The sequence below is a fragment of the Oryx dammah genome, unplaced genomic scaffold (assembly GCF_014754425.2).
Source record: "Oryx dammah isolate SB20612 unplaced genomic scaffold, SCBI_Odam_1.1 HiC_scaffold_13, whole genome shotgun sequence".
NCBI lineage: Eukaryota > Metazoa > Chordata > Mammalia > Artiodactyla > Bovidae > Oryx > Oryx dammah.
The window spans coordinates 21,824,382-21,842,063 of record NW_024070197.1 but is presented as its reverse complement, the minus strand read 5'-3'; the positions used below and the strand labels follow the sequence as shown (position 1 = coordinate 21,842,063).

The 17,682-nt window shown below is 42.8% G+C and overlaps 2 protein-coding genes across 3 annotated transcripts in view; one reads left to right on the top strand and one right to left on the bottom strand.

Annotated features, from left to right (window-relative positions):
* The first annotated feature begins 1,563 nt into the window (after positions 1 to 1,563).
* Positions 1,564 to 12,378, top strand: PDCD5 (programmed cell death 5). Its single transcript, XM_040253840.1, has 6 exons — positions 1,564 to 1,744; positions 2,685 to 2,722; positions 8,614 to 8,675; positions 10,818 to 10,909; positions 11,819 to 11,890; positions 12,188 to 12,378. Exons 1-6 carry the CDS (start codon positions 1,679 to 1,681, stop codon positions 12,233 to 12,235), a joined length of 378 nt encoding a protein of 125 aa, XP_040109774.1. The 5' UTR covers positions 1,564 to 1,678; the 3' UTR covers positions 12,236 to 12,378.
* Positions 12,379 to 15,141: 2,763 nt separating this feature from the next.
* ANKRD27 (ankyrin repeat domain 27) overlaps positions 15,142 to 17,682 on the bottom strand; it is a 59,435-nt gene continuing 56,894 nt past the window's right edge. For both annotated transcript variants that reach the window (XM_040253837.1, XM_040253838.1), the window contains exon 29: positions 15,142 to 16,470. In XM_040253837.1, the coding sequence (XP_040109771.1) occupies positions 16,240 to 16,470 (231 nt within the window). In that variant the 3' untranslated portion in view covers positions 15,142 to 16,239. The remainder of the gene's footprint in view (positions 16,471 to 17,682) is intronic.

Here is a 17,682-nt window from a genome sequence, read left to right as displayed (position 1 = left end):
GCAAGGGGCACAGGTTCCATCCCTAGTTGGGGAACTAAATTCACACGTGGATCTAGACGGCTAGCTTACTGTTTTCTAGAAGATGAGTTCGTCCGACCCAAGGGGTAGACAAAACTATGGTAACGGCTGAAGAAAACAAAATTGTGCAACCATCACTGCCGTCCAGTTTCAGCACATTTTCCATCATTCCACTTAGTCTAAGTGCCCAGATCCTTATCAGCCAATAGAGATAATAGGAGCCTAGCACATTATAAGCTCAACAAATTTTACCTACAGTTATAGTTGTGGAAAATTCTGAAAGAGTTGAGCATACCAGACCACCTAACCTGCCACTTGAGAAATCTGTATGCAGGTCAGGAAGCAACACATAGAACTGGACATGGAACAACAGACTGGTTCCAAATAGGAAAAGAAGTATGTCAAGGCTGTATATTGTCACCCTGCTTATTTAACTTCTATGCAGAGTACATCATGAGAAATGCTGGGCTGGAAGAAGCACAAGCTGGAATCAAGATTGCCAGGAGAAATATCAATAACCTCAGATATGCAGATGACACCACCCTTATGGCAGAAAGTGAAGAGGAACTAAAAAGCCTCTTGATGAAAGTGAAAGAGGAGAGTGAAAAAGTTGGCTTAAAGCTCAACATTCAGAAAACGATCATGGCATCTAGTCCCATCACTTCATGGGAAATAGATGAGGAAACAGCAGAAACAGTGTCAGACTTTATTTTTCTGGGCTCCAAAATCACTGCAGATGGTGATCGCAGCCATGAAATTAAGACACTTACTCTTTGGAAGGAAAGTTATGACCAACCTAGATAGTATATTGAAAAGCAGTGATATTACTTTGCCAACAAAGGTCAGTCTAGTCAAGACTATGGTTTTTCCAGTGGTCATGTATGGATGTGAGAGTTGGACTGTGAAGAAAGCTGAGCGCCGAAGAATTGATGCTTTTAAACTGTAGTGTTGGAGAAGACTCTTCAGAGTCCCTTGGACTGCAAGGAGATCCAACCAGTCCATTCTAAAAGAGATCAGTCTTGGGTGTTTATTGGAAGGACTGATGCTAAAGCTGAAACTCCAATACTTTGGCCACCTCATGTGAAGAGTTGACTCATTGGAAAAGACCCTGATGCTGGGAGGGATTGGGGGCAGGAGGAGAAGGGGACGACACAGGATGAGATGGCTGGATGGCATCACGGACTCGATGGATATGAGAGTGAGTGAACTCAGGGAGTTGGTGATGGACAGGGAGGCCTGGCGTGCTGCGATTCATGGGGTCGCAGAGTCGGACATGACTGAGCGACTGAACTGAACTGACTGATAATTGTTGATGGTAGCCTGTTTCTAGGTTATTATCTTTTCCCATACACAGCCGGATCTTAACCCTGCGGGCGCCCACGGCCGCTGAGCACACGCTTGCAGCTGGGAGCAAGGACCGAGCTCGGGAAGGCTCGGCGCAGCACTTCTGCCTTACGTCCCACCGCCTGCAATCGCGGATTCCGGCGTCTCCCCAAGCCCTGGCTGGGGCGGGAGGCGCGGCTCTAGGCTAGATTGGTGATGCCTGGGCGCTACGGGCGCCTGCGCAGTGCGGAGGGCGGTGCGCACGCAGAGGGACTGCCGGCGTTCCGTGGAGTGAGTCGGAGCGTGTTCGCTGCTGCTCGCCCCGGACGGCCGCAGCATGGCGGAGCAGGAGCTCGAGGCGCTGAGGAAGCAGAGGCTGGCCGAGCTGCAGGCGAAGCACGGGGTGAGCGAGCCCAACACCCGCCCAGCCCGTCCCCTGCTGGGCTCCGCCCTCACCCGAGGTAGAGGGCGCGGCCCCCCGGCGCAGGCTCCAGGCGTCTCTGCCCCGGGGCCGAGGACCCCCGCCTCCGCCCGCGGCGGCCTTCTGGTAGCCTCCGAGCCGTCTCAGCTCCTCTGCCAGTCGCGTGGGGGCTCGGGCGGCCAGCGAACCACGTGCTGCCCCGGGCTGGTCGGGCCCGGGCCGGTCGGCGGCCGGGATCGGTCTCTCACCCGGCCGGCCGTCTTGGGTCCCGAGCGGAATGCTCAACTTCGGTCTCTCGGTGCCCTTAGCTAATGGACCTAGGCTACTTGACTGCTGTTCCAGCCGAATGCTGTTTAGAATACAGGCGGTTCGACCCGAGGGGTCGACAGACATCTTCTGAGGGGTCTTCCTTGTGCCAGGTGCTGAGGGTACGGCGGGGAACATCGCCTGGCGGAGTTGACAGTCCCGAGGAGAGCCAGGCACTGAACACTAACCCCGTAGATGAAACGCCCAAGTAATGACTCTGCTGTGAGGAAACCCGGAGTGAAGCGTTAGGGATGGAGCGGGATAGCCTGGAAGGGAGCGTTGTTTGATCATCGGCATCCCCAATACCGAAGCACATTTTCTTTTCCAGAAATTATTCTTTACACGTTAAATACGGTTTCGTAAGAGGGGGCTCTTCTTCTTAATACCTGTTTGTATTCTAAAACATTCTATGAGATTGAGACTTCAGAAGTTCATCAAAACGTTGTAGTAAGTGGAAACTTATCTTTTTACTTCTGTGAGGCCCAGCTTTTAGTTATTTTGTAAGCCCATCTCTGCCACTGCAGGAGCCTGTTAGGTACCAGAAACAAAATAAAATAGTTCTTTTTTTTCCCCCCTCCTCTGTGAAATTTCTAAAAGATAAAATTGTTTTTTTCAGGATCCTGGCGATGCAGCACAACAGGAAGCAAAGCACAGGTACCTGCTGGAACTCTGAATGTAAAGGGCCCCCCCTTTTTTTTAATTAAGACATAATTGACTTAACATTAGTTTCTGGGTACAGCATGCTGATTCCATATTTGTTTATATTGTGAAGTGACCACCACAGTAAGTCTGGTTAACAACCATCACCACACATGATTACAAATTTTTTTTTCTTGCAATAAGAACTTTTGAGATTTAACTCGCAGCAACTTTCAGTACTATTAACTATATACAATTTAATACTCTTTAAGGATAGTCACCACCCACTCTATACATTACATATCACATCCCCATGGCTTATTTATAACTGGAAGTTTGTACTTTTGACAACCTTCACTCACTTTGCCCTCCTCTTGCTCTGATGTCTTTGGGAACTCTGAACTCTTTGAAGGGTGGTTTCACTTTTTTGTTTTTAGTTTTATTTTTAGTTTTATTCACAGGTGTGTTCTTCCTGGTATAGGGATTTTTCCAGACCCATCGCTATTAGTTTGTTAATTAAGTATGTATGGAACTCCACAGTACTTACTACTTTGTATTGTAATTACTGATTGATGTTTCTCTGCTAAACTGTGATTACCTTAAAATAAGCATAATAATAGGACTACCTCATAGGGGTGTTGTGAGGATTGCAGGGGTACAGAGGGCATGCAACCCACTCCAGGATTCTTGGCTGGAGAATCCCATAGACAGAGGCACCTGGCAGGCTATAGTCCGTAGGGTTACAAAGAGTCGGAGGCGACTGAAGTGACTGAGCACGTACACACAAGAAATATTGTTTTTCCTGTTCTCAGTGTTAAGTTTATCTCAGCACATGGCAGAGCACCTCACACTTGGCAGGTTTATTAGTTACCCCATCATGCTCCCTTTTTTTCCTAACTCTGATAAAAAACACAAAAGGTAAAATTAACCTTCTTAACTACTTCTGAGTGTATCATTCAGTTGTATTAACCGTATTCTCATTTGCTTTACAACACACTTCTAGAACTTTTTCATCTTACAAAACTAGAAGTATACCTATTAAACAACTCCCTATCCCTCCCTGCCCCCAAGCTACCTTTTTATTTTTCACCGGGCACAGCACACACACAACATGTGGGATTGTAGTTCCCCAACCAGGGCTGGAACTCATGCCTCCTGCATACTAAGTGCAGTCTTAACCACTGGACTGCCAGGGAAGCCCCCCATGCTACCTTTTAACTCATTCATTCATCCGTCAAATACTGAGCACCTGCTCTGAGTCAGGCATCGTGCTGTGTCTACAGAAATATGCAAGATGGAGAAGGTTCCTTCCCTTCTGTATGTAGCTCACATTAGAGGGAAAGATAGATTGGTAAGCACCTGGGATAGTGCTAAGAAAATAAATCTACTACGTGAACTTCACTGATTTTGAAGATGGGAATTTTTTTTCACATTTTAACATATCTGAAATTCAGACATGTCACATAATTGATCACTCTTCTTCTGGATTCTTCCAAAGAGGATTTACTTTTACTTCTGCCATCACTTGGGTCATTTCGAACCTTCAGTTCAGTTGCTCAGTCGTGTCTGACTTGTGACCACATGAATCGCGGCACGCCAGGCCGCCCTGTCCATCACCAACTCCCTGAGTTCACTCAGACTCACGTGCATCGAGTCAGTGATGCCATCCAGCCATCTCATCCTCTGTCGTCCCCTTCTCCTCCTGCCCCTAATCCCTCCCAGCATCAGAGTCTTTTCCAGTGAGTCAACTCTTCTCATGAGGTGGCCGATCTCCTTTAGAATGGACTGGTTGGATCTCCTTGCAGTCCAAGGGACTCTCAAGAGTCTTCTCCAACACCACAGTTCAAAAACATCAATTCTTCAGCGCTCAGCTTTCTTGACAGTCCAGCTCTCACATCCATACATGACCACTGGAAAAACCATAGCCTTGACTAGACGGACCTTTGTTGGCAAAGTAATGTCTGCTTCTGAATATGCCATCTAGGTTGGTCATAACTTTCCTTCCAAGGAGTAAGCATCTTTTAATTTCATGGCTGCAGTCACTGTCTGCAGTGATTTTGGAGCTCAGGAAAATAAAAGTCTGACACTGTTTCCACTGTTTACCCATCTATTTCCCATGAAGTGATGGGACCAGATGCCATGATCTTAGTTCTGAATGTTGAGCGTTAAGCCGACTTTTTCACTCTCCTCTTTCACTTTCATCAAGAGGCTTTTTAGTTCCTTTTCACTTTCTGCCATAAGGGTGGTGTCATCTGCATATCTGATGTTATTGATATTTCTGCCGGCAATCTTGATTCTAGCTTGTGCTTCTTCCAACCCAGCGTTTCTCATGATGTACTCTGCATAGAAGTTAAATAAGCAGGGTGACAATATACAGCCTTGACATACTCCTTTTCCTATTTGGAACCAGTCTGTTGTTCCATGTCCAGTTCTATGTGTTGCTTCCTGACCTGCATACAGATTTCTCAAGAGGCAGGTGAGGTGGTCTGGTATGCTCATTTCTTTCAGAATTTTCCACAGTTTGTTGTGATCCACAGAGTCAAAGGCTTTGGCATAGTCAATAAAGCAGAAATAGATGTTTCTCTGGAACTCTCTTTTTTGATGATCCAGTGGATGTTGGCAATTTGATCTCTGGTACCTCTGTCTTTTCTAAAACCAGCTTGAACATCTGGAAGTTCACGGTTCACGTATTACTGAAGCCTGGCTTGGAGAATTTTGAGCATTACTTTACTAGTGTGAGATGAGTGCAATTGTGTGGGAGTTTGAGCATTCTTTGGCATTGCCTTTCTTTGGGACTGGGATGAAAACTGACCTTTTCGAGTCGTGTGGCCATTGCTGAGTTTTCCAGATTTGCTGGCAAATCGAGTGGAGCACTTTCACAGCATCACTTTCAGGATTTGAAATAGCTCAACTGGAATTCCATCACCTCCACTAGCTTTGTTCGTAGTGATGCTTTCTAAGGCCCACTTGACTTCACATGCCAGGATGTCTGGCTCTAGGTGAGTGATTACACCGTCATGATTATCTTGGTCGTGAAGATCTTTTTTGTACAGTTCTGTGTATTCTTGCCACCTCTTCTTAATATCTTCTGCTTCTATTAGGTCCATACCATTTCTGTCCTTTATCGAGCCCATCTTTGCATGAAATGTTCCCTTGGTATCTCTGATTTTCTTGAAGAGATCTCTAGTCTTTCCCATTCTGTTGTTTTCCTCTATTTCTTTGCATTGATCGCTGAGGAATGCTTTCTTATCTCTTCTTGCTATTCTTTGGAATTCTGCATTCAGATGCTTATATCTTTCCTTTTCTCCTTTGTTTTTCGCTTCTCTTCTTTTCACAGCTATTTGTAAGGCCTCCCCAGACAGTCATTTTGCTTTTTTGCATTTCTTTTCCGTGGGGATGGTCTTGGAGAAGGAAATGGCAACCACTTCAGGATTCTTGCCTGGAGAATCTCATGGACGGAGCAGCCTGGTAGGCTACAGTCCATGGGGTTGCAAAGAGTTGGACACGACTGATCCCTGTCTCCTGTACAGTGTTATGAACCTCCATCCATAGTTCATCAGGCGCTCTATCTATCAGATCTAGTCCCTTAAGTCTATTTCTCATCTCCACTGTATAATCATAAGGGATTTGATTTAGGTCATACCTGAATGGTCTAGTGGTTTTCCCTATTTTGATCAATTTAAGTCTGAATTTGGCAATAAGGAGTTCATGATCTGGGCCACCGTCAGCTCCTGGTCTTGTTTTTGCTTACTGTATAGAACTTCTCCATCTTTGGCTGCAAAGAATATAATCAGTCTGATTTCAGTGTTGACCATCTGGTGATGTCCATGTGTAGAGTCTTCTCTTGTGTTGTTGGAAGAGGGTATTTGCTATGACCAGTGCGTTCTCTTGGCAAAACTCTATTAGCCTTTGCCCTGCTTCATTCTGTATCCCAAGGCCAAATTTGCCTGTTACTCCAGGTGTTTCTTGACTTCCTACTTTTGTATTCCAGTCCCCTATAATGAAAAGGACATCTTTTTTGGCTGTTAGTTCTAAAAGGTCTTGTAGGTCTTCATAGAACCGTTCAACTTCAGCTACTTCAGTGTTACTGGTTGGGGCATAGACTTGGATTACTATGATATTGAATGGTTTGCCTTGTAAACGAACAGAGATCATTCTGTCGTTTTTGAGATTGCATCCAAGTACTGCATTTCAGACTCTTTTGTTGACCATGATGGCTACTCCATTTCTTCTAAGGGATTCCTGCTTGCAGTAGTAGATATAATGGTCATCTGAGTTAAATTCAGCCATTCCAGTCCATTTTATTTCGCTGATTCCTAGAATGTTGCCATTCACTCTTCCCATCTCCTGTTTGACCACTTCCAGTTTGCCTTGATTCATGGACCTAACATTCCAGGTTCCTATGCAATATTGCTCTTTACAGCATCAGACCTTGCTTCTATCACCAGTCACATCCACAATTGGGTATTGTTTTTGCTTTGGCTCCATCCCTTCATTCTTTCTGGAGTTATTTGTCCACTGATCTCCAGTAGCATATTGGGCACCTACTGACCTGGGGAGTACCTCTTTCAGTATCCTATCATTTTGCCTTTTCATACTGTTCATGGGGTTCTCAAAGCAAGAATACTGAAGTGGTTTGCCATTCCCTTCTCCAGTGGACCAAATTCTGTCAGACCTCTCCACCATGACCCGCCCGTCTTGGGTGGCCCCACATGGCATGGCCTAGTTTCATTGAGTTAGACAAGGCTGTGGTCTGTGTGACCATATTGACTAGTTTTCTGTGAGTATGGTTTCAGTGTGTCTGCCTTCTGATGCCCTCTGGCAACACCTGCCGTCTTACTTGGGTTTCTCTTACGTTGGACATGGGGTATCTCTTCACGGCTGCTCCAGCAAAGCGCAGCCGCTGCTCCTTACCTTGGACGAGGGGTATCTCCTCACTGCCGCCCCTCCTGACCTTGAACGTGGAGTAGCTCCTCTCGGCCCTCCTGCACCCACATAGCCACTGCTTCTTGAACGGTGACCTCCTTTCTGACCTTAGACCTCTTAAAATTCTCTGCTTGATGTTCTTTCCCTGCCTCCACCCTGCTACCAGAAGGAATTCAGACAGCAAACCTACAAGGCTAAAGCTTGAAGTTAAGAGACGCTTTTTTTCTTTCTCCACTCAGGGCTGAAATTGATGAATGCACACTTCCCTTTCTGCATAGTGGTTTATTTCTTGTTTCCCTTGTACAGCGGATTAAGCCTTCTAATTCAGCCAAAGAATCTTTGTCTTTTTCTGTGTTAAGTTCATATTAAGTTTCTTGAAGGGCTTCATTTGGAAAAACAATTTCTGCTTTAAAAAAATTTGAAATCACTGTCCTGTGAATATGAAATAGTTCCTGCCTGGATAGGTGGGAAGATGCAAGGGTAGAAACGGGTATAATTCTAACTCCACTCCCAACCCAAAACTAAGACTGAGAATCTTAAAATGTGGAATCTGGTCATACCTTGGCCACAGTTACCTGTGTCTTTTTTTTTTTTTTTTTTTTTTTTTTATTTTATTATTATTATTTTTTTTAATTTTTACTTTACAATTCTGTATTGTACCTGTGTCTTCTTAACATCGTCTCCATGAACCTCAGCTTCTTTATCTCTAAGAAAATTACACGGATTAATCATCAGTATATTTGCCTGAAATCTCACTGCAAATTTCTAGCCCTTCTCACACACTGGGTACTTAATAAATGTTTATAATGGTGGTTGAACTGAAACTCCCTTCTGAATTGGGAAACTCTGAAGTTTTACCTTTCAAACTCACAAAATAGAAAACTGGCTTTTGAGTAAGAATGGACTTGTTACATTTTTCTGTGTTCAGTAGGAATGCTGGCAGCTTAGTTCTAATTTTGCTTGACCTGTTTTTCTTGTAGGGAAGCAGAAATGAGAAACAGTATCTTAGCCCAAGTTCTGGATCAGTCAGCCCGGGCCCGGTGTAAGCATCTTCAGTTTTCTTTATAAAACTGGTTTGAGTTACTTGAATAGGGAGATGTATATGAAATAATTGCTATCTCTAATTAAATACTTGTTTAACCTTAAAGCATGTGAGATGCAGATTATTTGTAAGAAGTGTTAGCTTTATAAACCTAAAGAAACATACTTAAGTTGTTATTAAAATTTCCAGCTCCATTCTCTCCTGCTATTGAAATGATCTCCAAGTGCGTGTAGTGAGCCCTCTATAGAGTCAGAACCCACAGATAGAGAGGGCTGATGGTAGTACACCATTGTATATGAGGGACCTGAGCATCTTCAGATTTTGGCATCCGCAGGGAATCCTAGAACCAGTCCTTTCAGATACCAAGGGACAGCTGTATTAGGTAGAATTTATTGGCAATAACTCTTCAATCAAGTCAGTCACAAAATGCTGCCTGCAGTTGACCTGGGTGATGGGGCTCTGGTTTATTGTCCAGGCAGATCTCGGAGATATTTTGGCTTTGGTTGCAGACCACCACAGTAAGCAAGTCATACAAATTTTTTGGCTTTCCAGTGCATGTAAAAGTTTTATAGTCTGTTAAGTGCAATAGTATTATGTCTTTAAAAAAAAAGTATATGTACCTTAATTTAAAAATACCTTATTGCTAAAAACAGAGAAGGCAATGGCACCCCACTCCAGTACTCTTGACTGGAAAATCTCATGGACGGAGGAGCCTGGTAGGCTGCAAGTCCATGGGGTCACTAAGAGTCGAACACGACTGAGCGACTTCCCTTTCACTTTTCATTTTCATGCATTGGAGAAGGAAATGGCAACCCACTCCAGTGTTCTTGCCTGGAAAATCTCATGGACGGAGGAGCCTGGTAGGCTGCAAGTCCATGGGGTCGCTAAGAGTCGAACACGACTGAGCGACTTCCCTTTCACTTTTCACTTTCATGCATTGGAGAAGGAAATGGCAACCCACTCCAGTGTTCTTGCCTGGAGAATCCCAGGGACGGCGGGGCCTGGTGGGCTGCCGTCTATGGGGTCGCACAGAGTTGGACACGACTGAAGCAACTTAGCAGTAGTAGTAATATTGCTAAAAAATGCTAATCACCTGCGTCTTCAGCAAGTCATGATTTTTGTTTTTCAATAACATCAAAGATCATTGATTACAGATCACCATAATATATATATAAGAATAACAATAGAAAATTTGAAATGTGAAAATTACCAAAATGTGACCCAAAGACATGAAGTGAGCACACAGTCAGGAAAACAGTGCCAGCGGACTTGCTCAAAGCAGGGATGTAGGACGCCACAGACCTCCATTTGTGGAAACTGCTCTATCTGTGAAGCTCAGTAAAATGAGGTATACCTGTATTCTCCATTTGTGTTGTATTTTTCATCACAAAAAAAGAAAACCATAAAAAAACTAAATGAGCCAATCAGAATGAAACATTATCTTCTGTATTATAACTTGAAGCCCAGCTTAGAAGATGCAGCCCTGGATGGATCACCATGATTGTATATGCATAGTAATACAGAAATTGGCAAGGATGGGTTGCTTTTTGAGGGCTTCCCTGGTGGCTCAAGTGGTAAAGAATCCGCCTGCAATGCAGGAGCCACAGGAAATGCAGGCTCCATCCCTGGGTCCGGAAGATCCCCTGGAGGAGGAAATGGCAGCCCACTCCAGTACTCTTGTCTGGAGAATCCCCTGGATAGGGGAGCCTGGTGAGCTACAGTCCATGGGGTCACAAAGAGTTAGACACAACTGAAGAGACTTGGCATGCATGCATGTGATATAGAAATTGCTCTTCATGGAACAGTCATGCTTTTGCTTTGTTTTTAAAGGATGGAGCTTAGAATATGAGCCCCCAAGTTTAATCTTGGTTCACCACTACCTCTCTGTGGTCTTGACTGAGGTTGACCAAGCTGAACTGTAGTTTCCTCATTTTTAAGAGGAGTAACAATAGCATCTGCCTTATCTACCTTGCTGGTCTCAAGACATAAATAAGTCTTAAGTGCTTTAGAAATGTTAGTACTTAGTTTCAAGGAATAAGTGCATTTAGTCAAGTGCATTTAGTTCTGACTTCTTTTTGTGCAAGTTTGTGTGTGTGTGTTTATATATATATATATATATATTTTTTTTTCCTTCCTTTTTAGTAAGTAACTTAGCACTTGTAAAGCCTGAGAAAACTAAAGCAGTAGAGAATTACCTTATACAGATGGCACGGTATGGACAACTAAGTGGGAAGGTAAGCTGGACCTGCCTTGAGGCAGTTTTAATGTCTTGTTACCTACTTTACCAAAATGTATCCTCAGAAGGTCAATTTCATCTCTTTCTGGTTACAGAATTCTTATTGAAGCAGTTTTTAAAGGAGAGAATAGTTGTGTCTACCGTAAATCCTAAAAGATAACTCTCTTTTCTAAAATCCTCTGCTGCTTTCCTTTTTTGACATTGCTCTGGAACCAGTGACTATTAGGGTCAGATAGCCTAAATTGCTTCTACAATGGAAACAAGGTTTGTCAGCAATACTAACTAAAATTTGGAAAGTTATGCTTGTTTTGTAAATGAAGAAGTGCTAAATTTCCTGGTTATTCTGTGCATTGCTATACTGCCATGAAGGATATATTCTGGCAACCCTGATCTTCCTTCAAGATCCAGACGAGCCCCACCGGCACTGGGGAGCCCTCTGCCACCACCACAGCCTGCAGAGATCAACCTTCCCTGAACACTTTACACTGAGAACGTGTGTGGAGGAGTGACAGTGGCTTCATCTTTTTTGAGTGACTCTTCTGCTTTTAAGCTTCTCAAGGTCTTGGTGCAGAGGTGGAATATCTCTGTCCCTTTCACTTAACACAGTGGTGTAGGTGGTTGTCACTGTCTGCTAGTGGTGATGAAGGGGTGCTTAAATACCTGTTAACCTTGGATTTTTCAAGGAAGCTAACTGATGGATACTTTTCCTCCCTCAAATGAAGACCAGCATAGCAGATTTTAAGTGCAACTTAAACCAAGAGTTATAGCCAGTGGTTTCAGCCAGCTGTCCCATTCTCCTTCCTTCTTGACCTCTACTTCCACACCTTGGAAGGATTGAAATGATTCGGTCAGCTAAGGTCAATTCTTTGTTTTAAAAAAGGACTGTTTTTCTCTTTGATTATCCTAGGTATCAGAACAAGGTTTAATAGAAATCCTCGAAAAAGTAAGCCAGCAAACAGAAAAGAAAACAACAGTTAAAGTAAGTTTCCCCCAAAGCACACGACAAAAGAAAGATTGATATTTTAAATAAGTGTTACATCTGCATGTAGTGTGTCAAACATTTTAGCCCATAGACATTTTTGTTTTACAACACTGGGAAGTTTGGGGAGAAAGTTGCATTGAGGGTCTAATTTTCAAGGCTCTTCTGTTGGTCTGAAACACTTAAGTTATATTAAACCAGACAGAAATGTCTTTCTGTAGTAGGTAGGACTTTGTTTTCTCAGAAAATCTGAGTTATGTTTTATGAAACATGATACTCGTTTAATTTTCCCCCCAGTTCAACAGAAGAAAAGTAATGGACTCTGATGAAGATGACGATTATTGAATTTGTCTAGAGACTGGAACTGAACGAAGTTCCAGTATTATCTAGGACAGATAATACTTGGCAGAAGTTAAGATCTGGTGGTGTGTTTACTTTGTTTATTGTCTATATACCTTTTAAAAATAAACTTGTTATGCAAAATAGAACAATTTGGACAAAGTTGTTTTTCTACCATAGAGAAATGAGCAGAAGATCTGCGTTTTTTAATTTTTGTCCTTTCCTGTCAAAAGCTTTTGAACATGTGTAGCAGCATGAATATATCCTTCATGCTTGTGACATTAGTGTTAAATGGGAACATGACCTTAGCAGAAGTAGGAGCTGCTCCAACATCTTACGTGAGAAGAAAATAGCAGCGTCTGTAACATCATAGGTGTTAAGATTCATGGATTAAGCTGAGTCAGTTTTAGGATTTCCAAGACATAGGTTCTGAAAGCAGATAAGACCTTTTTCTTCCTGGAGATAGTCCTTACATTTAATGTAGGAAAATTCCTAACTTTGGTTTCATTTATAATCTGCTTTTCAAAGCATTGAGATTAACTCATCTAACAAATATTACCTGTACCACCTCTGTAACTGGAGGATACGTCAATTAGAAAAAAATCGGCAAAATAACTGAGACATACTGGTAATAATATTTAAACACTAGTAAACATGTTTTTAAGAGAAATGATTTCTAATGATTCAAGTCCAGTTGAGACAGGTTAGCAGTTCACCATTGTGGTAGAAATGTTCTGGGTCTTCACTGATAGGGTTGCAGGTAACTTAAAGCGAGTGTCATCTTTTGTCCTTTATTCCCACCAGCTTATGAAAAACTGTGCTCGAAACTTTGAGTCATAAACTTCACTCGCAAGTGAGCTGTTTGGTGTAACTTTTGTCTTAGTCCTGGGGGACCCAGCTCCAGAGGAAGTGCATAACATTTAATGAGCTCAGTAGGATTAATAGCAGGAAAGGTGATGGAAAATGTGATTTATCATTCCAGTCTCTAGCTAGAGATATATACACTGCTGATATATTTCTAAATTATACTTGAGATTTTACTCTATTTCAGACTTAAAATTTAGTGACCTGAGTGTTAGAATACATGTCTAGTGTTCCTGAGTAAACAAATGAGTAGAGCCATTAAGGACATCAAGAAGAGTTCAGAGGAACAGTAAATCACCAAAGTAAAATCTGATCAAGGATTTTGAAAAAATAATTCCAGTTAACAGGTAAATTTTACATAGAGACACTGGAAGGAGACTAGACAGCTCTGAGCAAGTTTGCTACATGCTTTGTCTTACAATATAACCACTGTTATAGCAGCTGTTGAGGTGAATGTGTTGAGGGACTAAACTTCCCCTAATTCAGAGACACTCAAGAATGGAAAGTGACTGAGGACAGAAATTCTTGATGACGTTGGGGGGGTGGAATATGTTTCCATCTAGGGGGTGGGGGCTGGTTATTCTCACCTTTCTGATTTAACTGATGATACTCTGAATTCAAAACATTCTCATACAGAATAGGAATTTTGGCATTACCAGTTTCTAAATTGTCAACTTTAGTTTTGAGAAAGTAATTAGAAACACATGTGTTTTTTAAAATACTTGAGGTAATCACTTCAGATTGCTCACCCTGCTGATTACCAGAATAGCTCAAGAGGAAACTTCTCCCTCAGGATTGAGAGTCCCATTCATGGTATTTGTATCTCCAGGTGAAGGGCGCACCCAGCTGGAAGCAGGTGACAGTGCCAGCCCGGCCTTGACCCCAGCTCTGACCGTGCAAGCAAATTAGCCCCCTTATTTCCGTAAACCTCCTCACTTGACACTCCTACCAGCCAGGGCAGTTGTTAGAATTAGGGTGGGTATACGTGAAAGTTTGGCTTTTTCACTATTTCTTTTTTTGTCTGTTTTTAATCACAGTATGGTTGCTTTACAGTGTTGTGTTAGTTTCTGCTATACAACAAAGTGGATCAACTGCGTGTAGACACAGGCCTCTTCGGTCGTGAGGCGCTCTCGAGGCCGCTGCACAGCGCTGCACCGAGCTCCCTGTGCTACTGCAGCTCCCCACTCGACGTGGGTGTTTTACACACAGCGGTGCGTATGCCAGCACTGCTCTCAGTTAGTGCCACCCTGGCCTTTCGGCTAAGATCAAGTGGTGGCTCAGACGGAAAGCGTCTGTCTACAATGTGGGAGACCTGGGTTCGATCCCTGGGTCGGGAAGTTCCCTGGAGAAGGAAACGGCAACCCCCTCCAGTACTCTTGCCTAGAAAGTCCCATGGACGGAGGAGCCTGGTGTCCATGGGGTCGCAAAGAGTTGGACACGACTGAGCGACTTCACTTTTCACTGCCCCGTGCCAGGTCCACGAGTCCATTCTTTTACACCTGCGTCCCTATTCCTGCCCTGCAGATAGGTTCACGGTAGGTTTTCAAAACTGTTGTACCACCCCCAAAATTAGGTGTTTCCAATGTACGTGTTTGCATCTTGGGCAGGACTGTGCTAATAAACTGCAGTGTCAGTCTCTTATCGGGATGCTAGAAAAGCACAGCAGCTTAGCCCAATAGGGTGGTTTTGTTTAAAAGTGGGGGAGAGGAGGAAAAATAGAACAAACTTCCAAAGCAGCCGTGCTTATTTGCTGTTTGGGCTACATAGCTGTATCATATTCAGTTTGTTCTGATGCTAAAAGAAATGAAAATACCTTTGCGGGGGCCCTAGGCACTGTGCTTACTGGACTAGGTCAGCAGCCCTGGATAATCTGTTCCAGATGACCCAGTTCACACGTTTCAGTCACACTTCTATCTCTAGCTGAAAAATAAAATGTGTATCTATCCAGTGGGAGAAGATTCCACACACCAAGCACATGTTGATAGCAGAAAGGCTGAGAAACATATCACCACAGGAGAACAAACTAAAAAAAGTGGACTACAACACACTCAAGAATCATAAAGTTTACTGTTTCTTTCCGATCATTTGGCACATATCCAAGGCACATTAGAAAATTAAAAATCATAAATTACTTTATAGAAAAATAATCAGCCCCTCCCTTCTGTACATACACAAGTATTTCCAAGAACGTGCACAAAACCATTTCCCTATTACAAAGTTATTTGAAAATGTACTCAGGACAAACCCGTGTTTGCAGCTTTAGACTAATTAGTAACATAAAAAAATAAGAGATATAATCTATAGAAATTTATAAAAAGGAATAAATGGCAATAAATTCTAACGTAAAGTTACTTTGACCTGGTTTGTGCTGTAAGTTTTGAATCTGAATCAAAAGACTAAGAGAAGATGTGCCAAGTCTACTCTCTTCAGTAACCATCCATCCGGTGTGACGTTTAGGGGGGCTCTTAACAGAAAGGGATGTTTCTAGAGACACTGCTATAGGTGTATAAGTGCAGTGGTCAATTATCTGTACTTTGTTGGAAGAAAAAAGTATACCCAGCTTTCCCCATATACATAGTGTAGAACATGTCATATGTGTCCTTTGAACTAAAATGAGCAATCAGATGGCATTTAGGCATCTTTGGGTTCAAGTGTTGCTTAAAAGGGACATTTTTCAGCTCTGTTTTCTTTATTCAAATGCCGTATTTCTGCCCAGCCTCCACAGTACAGTGAAACCTAAATTGCTTTTCTTCGGCTTATCCCAGAGGGAGGAGTTCTTTTAGACTGTGGTTTGCTAGTTCATACACATCACAGAGGTTTAGCACCTTTCAGTAGAAGGAGGTCAGAATCTGGTGATGAAACCTCTCACTGTAACCCAGGAACCCAAATACTTATGAAGTGTCTTAAAGATCTGGACACCACTGGAATTTTTGTCCATCCCTTTTCAAGTGTATCCATTACCTCTGAAGAGGAAAGAGCTAGTGATGACCTTCTGTTGTATTCTTTCTGTCAGCCACAGAAAAGCTTTCAGGACCTTTCTGCTTTTCTCTCAAGCCAAACAAATTTAGTGCAAAGCTGTATTCATGCGCAGCATCTTCTTGTTGAGGACTTGCTTCTTGGCAGTAGATAATTCCTCCTTATTATTGTTAAGACTGGGAAATGCTAGCCTCTTGGGGAGTGGTCAGGTTGCCAGCAGTCTCTGGGCCCTTGGGTACAACTGTATCGTCGACTGTGTGTCTACGGAGCATCCTCCTGTTTCTGGGAGCAGTTTGCCTTGATCCAGGCCTCTCCAGCTGATCGTTTCCTTTGTCAGCAGCCTCAGACCTGCCCTGGTCTGGCAGGTTATTGTGCTTCCGTGTGACTCTTTGTCTCCCTGGCTAAAGAAATACGATTCAAACACTTCACATTTGCACTGTACTTGAAAACAACCACCAGAGTAACAGCTACCCTCGAGCGCTTCTTGAGGTGTCATCAATGTGCTAAGTACTTTGCAGGCATAATTTCAACTCTTAACATCCCTGCAGTGAAAGTGTGACCTGTGCGTACTCCACATGTCGGGCACAGTGTAAACACATTCACATGTTTTCACATTTAGTCTTTGCAACTCTAACTAATGTGTACTGTAGTCATCCCCACTGTGCATACAGCTGAGGAAATAGGATCAGCAAAGTTAGGCAATCTGCCTTAAGTCCCCCAGCTAGCAAGGGGAAAGCTAGCACTTGAACCCAGGCATATTTCAAAGTCTGCAGGTTTTTCACCCAGAAGCAGGCCTATTAACAAAGCCGGGGAAGATTAACTATGAAATCAAGATCAGTCATATTAACAAAAATCACTTTAATTTGCTAAAAGATTTAGAACGGTAGTATATTTGTTCTAGCAAGCCTATGCCAGACACTATAAATTCTATTTCTCAAATAAGGCACATATGATATTGACGAGCACCAATAAGGAAAGCCATGTTTCAGTAATGCCCTACTGTATAGCACAGGGAAGTACATTCAGTATCCTGTAATAAACTATAATGGAAAAGAATCTGGAAGAGAATATATAGATATTGTATGTATATATGAAAAACGGAATCACTTTGCTGCACACTAGAAACTAACAAAACAATGTAAATCAGCCATGATTTAATAAAGAAAAGAAAAGCCGTGTTTTCTTAGAAGAGCCACCTAATAGCGCCACAGAAAGGAAAGCAGGCTTCTTTTACAATGAGTATTAAATAGGGCTGTAGGAAGATGGCCACAAACAAAGCTGACTGTATCAGCAACATTATACCATACTCGCAAGGTTTTTAACTATCTATATACAGATGTGTTTTCTTCCTTCCATTAGTGATTAACACGTTGGTGAATTAGCTCACACAGTAAAATCTGAGATAGTTCACCTAGTATGCGTGTTATGAACTGTGGGATCTTTTCCATGTGTCTCAGCTATCTGCCACTTTACCCTCACTTTGCTTTCTCAGCTCAGAAATGCATTATTAAATATAAGAATATTTAATCTTGCCACCAAACTCATTTTGTTTGTAACTCTTTACCAGTGACGGGACTACTGAGATAAGAGATGTGTTTTCCAAGGATTAGTTT

Bases quoted from the DNA above. Each gene is read 5' to 3' on its own strand.
- PDCD5 (XM_040253840.1), top strand. From the start codon at position 1,679: ATGGCGGAGCAGGAGCTCGAGGCGCTGAGGAAGCAGAGGCTGGCCGAG. The intron at 10,910-11,818 runs GTAAGCTGGACC...TGATTATCCTAG, and splicing joins ATGGACAACTAAGTGGGAAG to GTATCAGAACAAGGTTTAAT. The intron at 11,891-12,187 runs GTAAGTTTCCCC...TTTTCCCCCCAG, and splicing joins AAAAGAAAACAACAGTTAAA to TTCAACAGAAGAAAAGTAAT.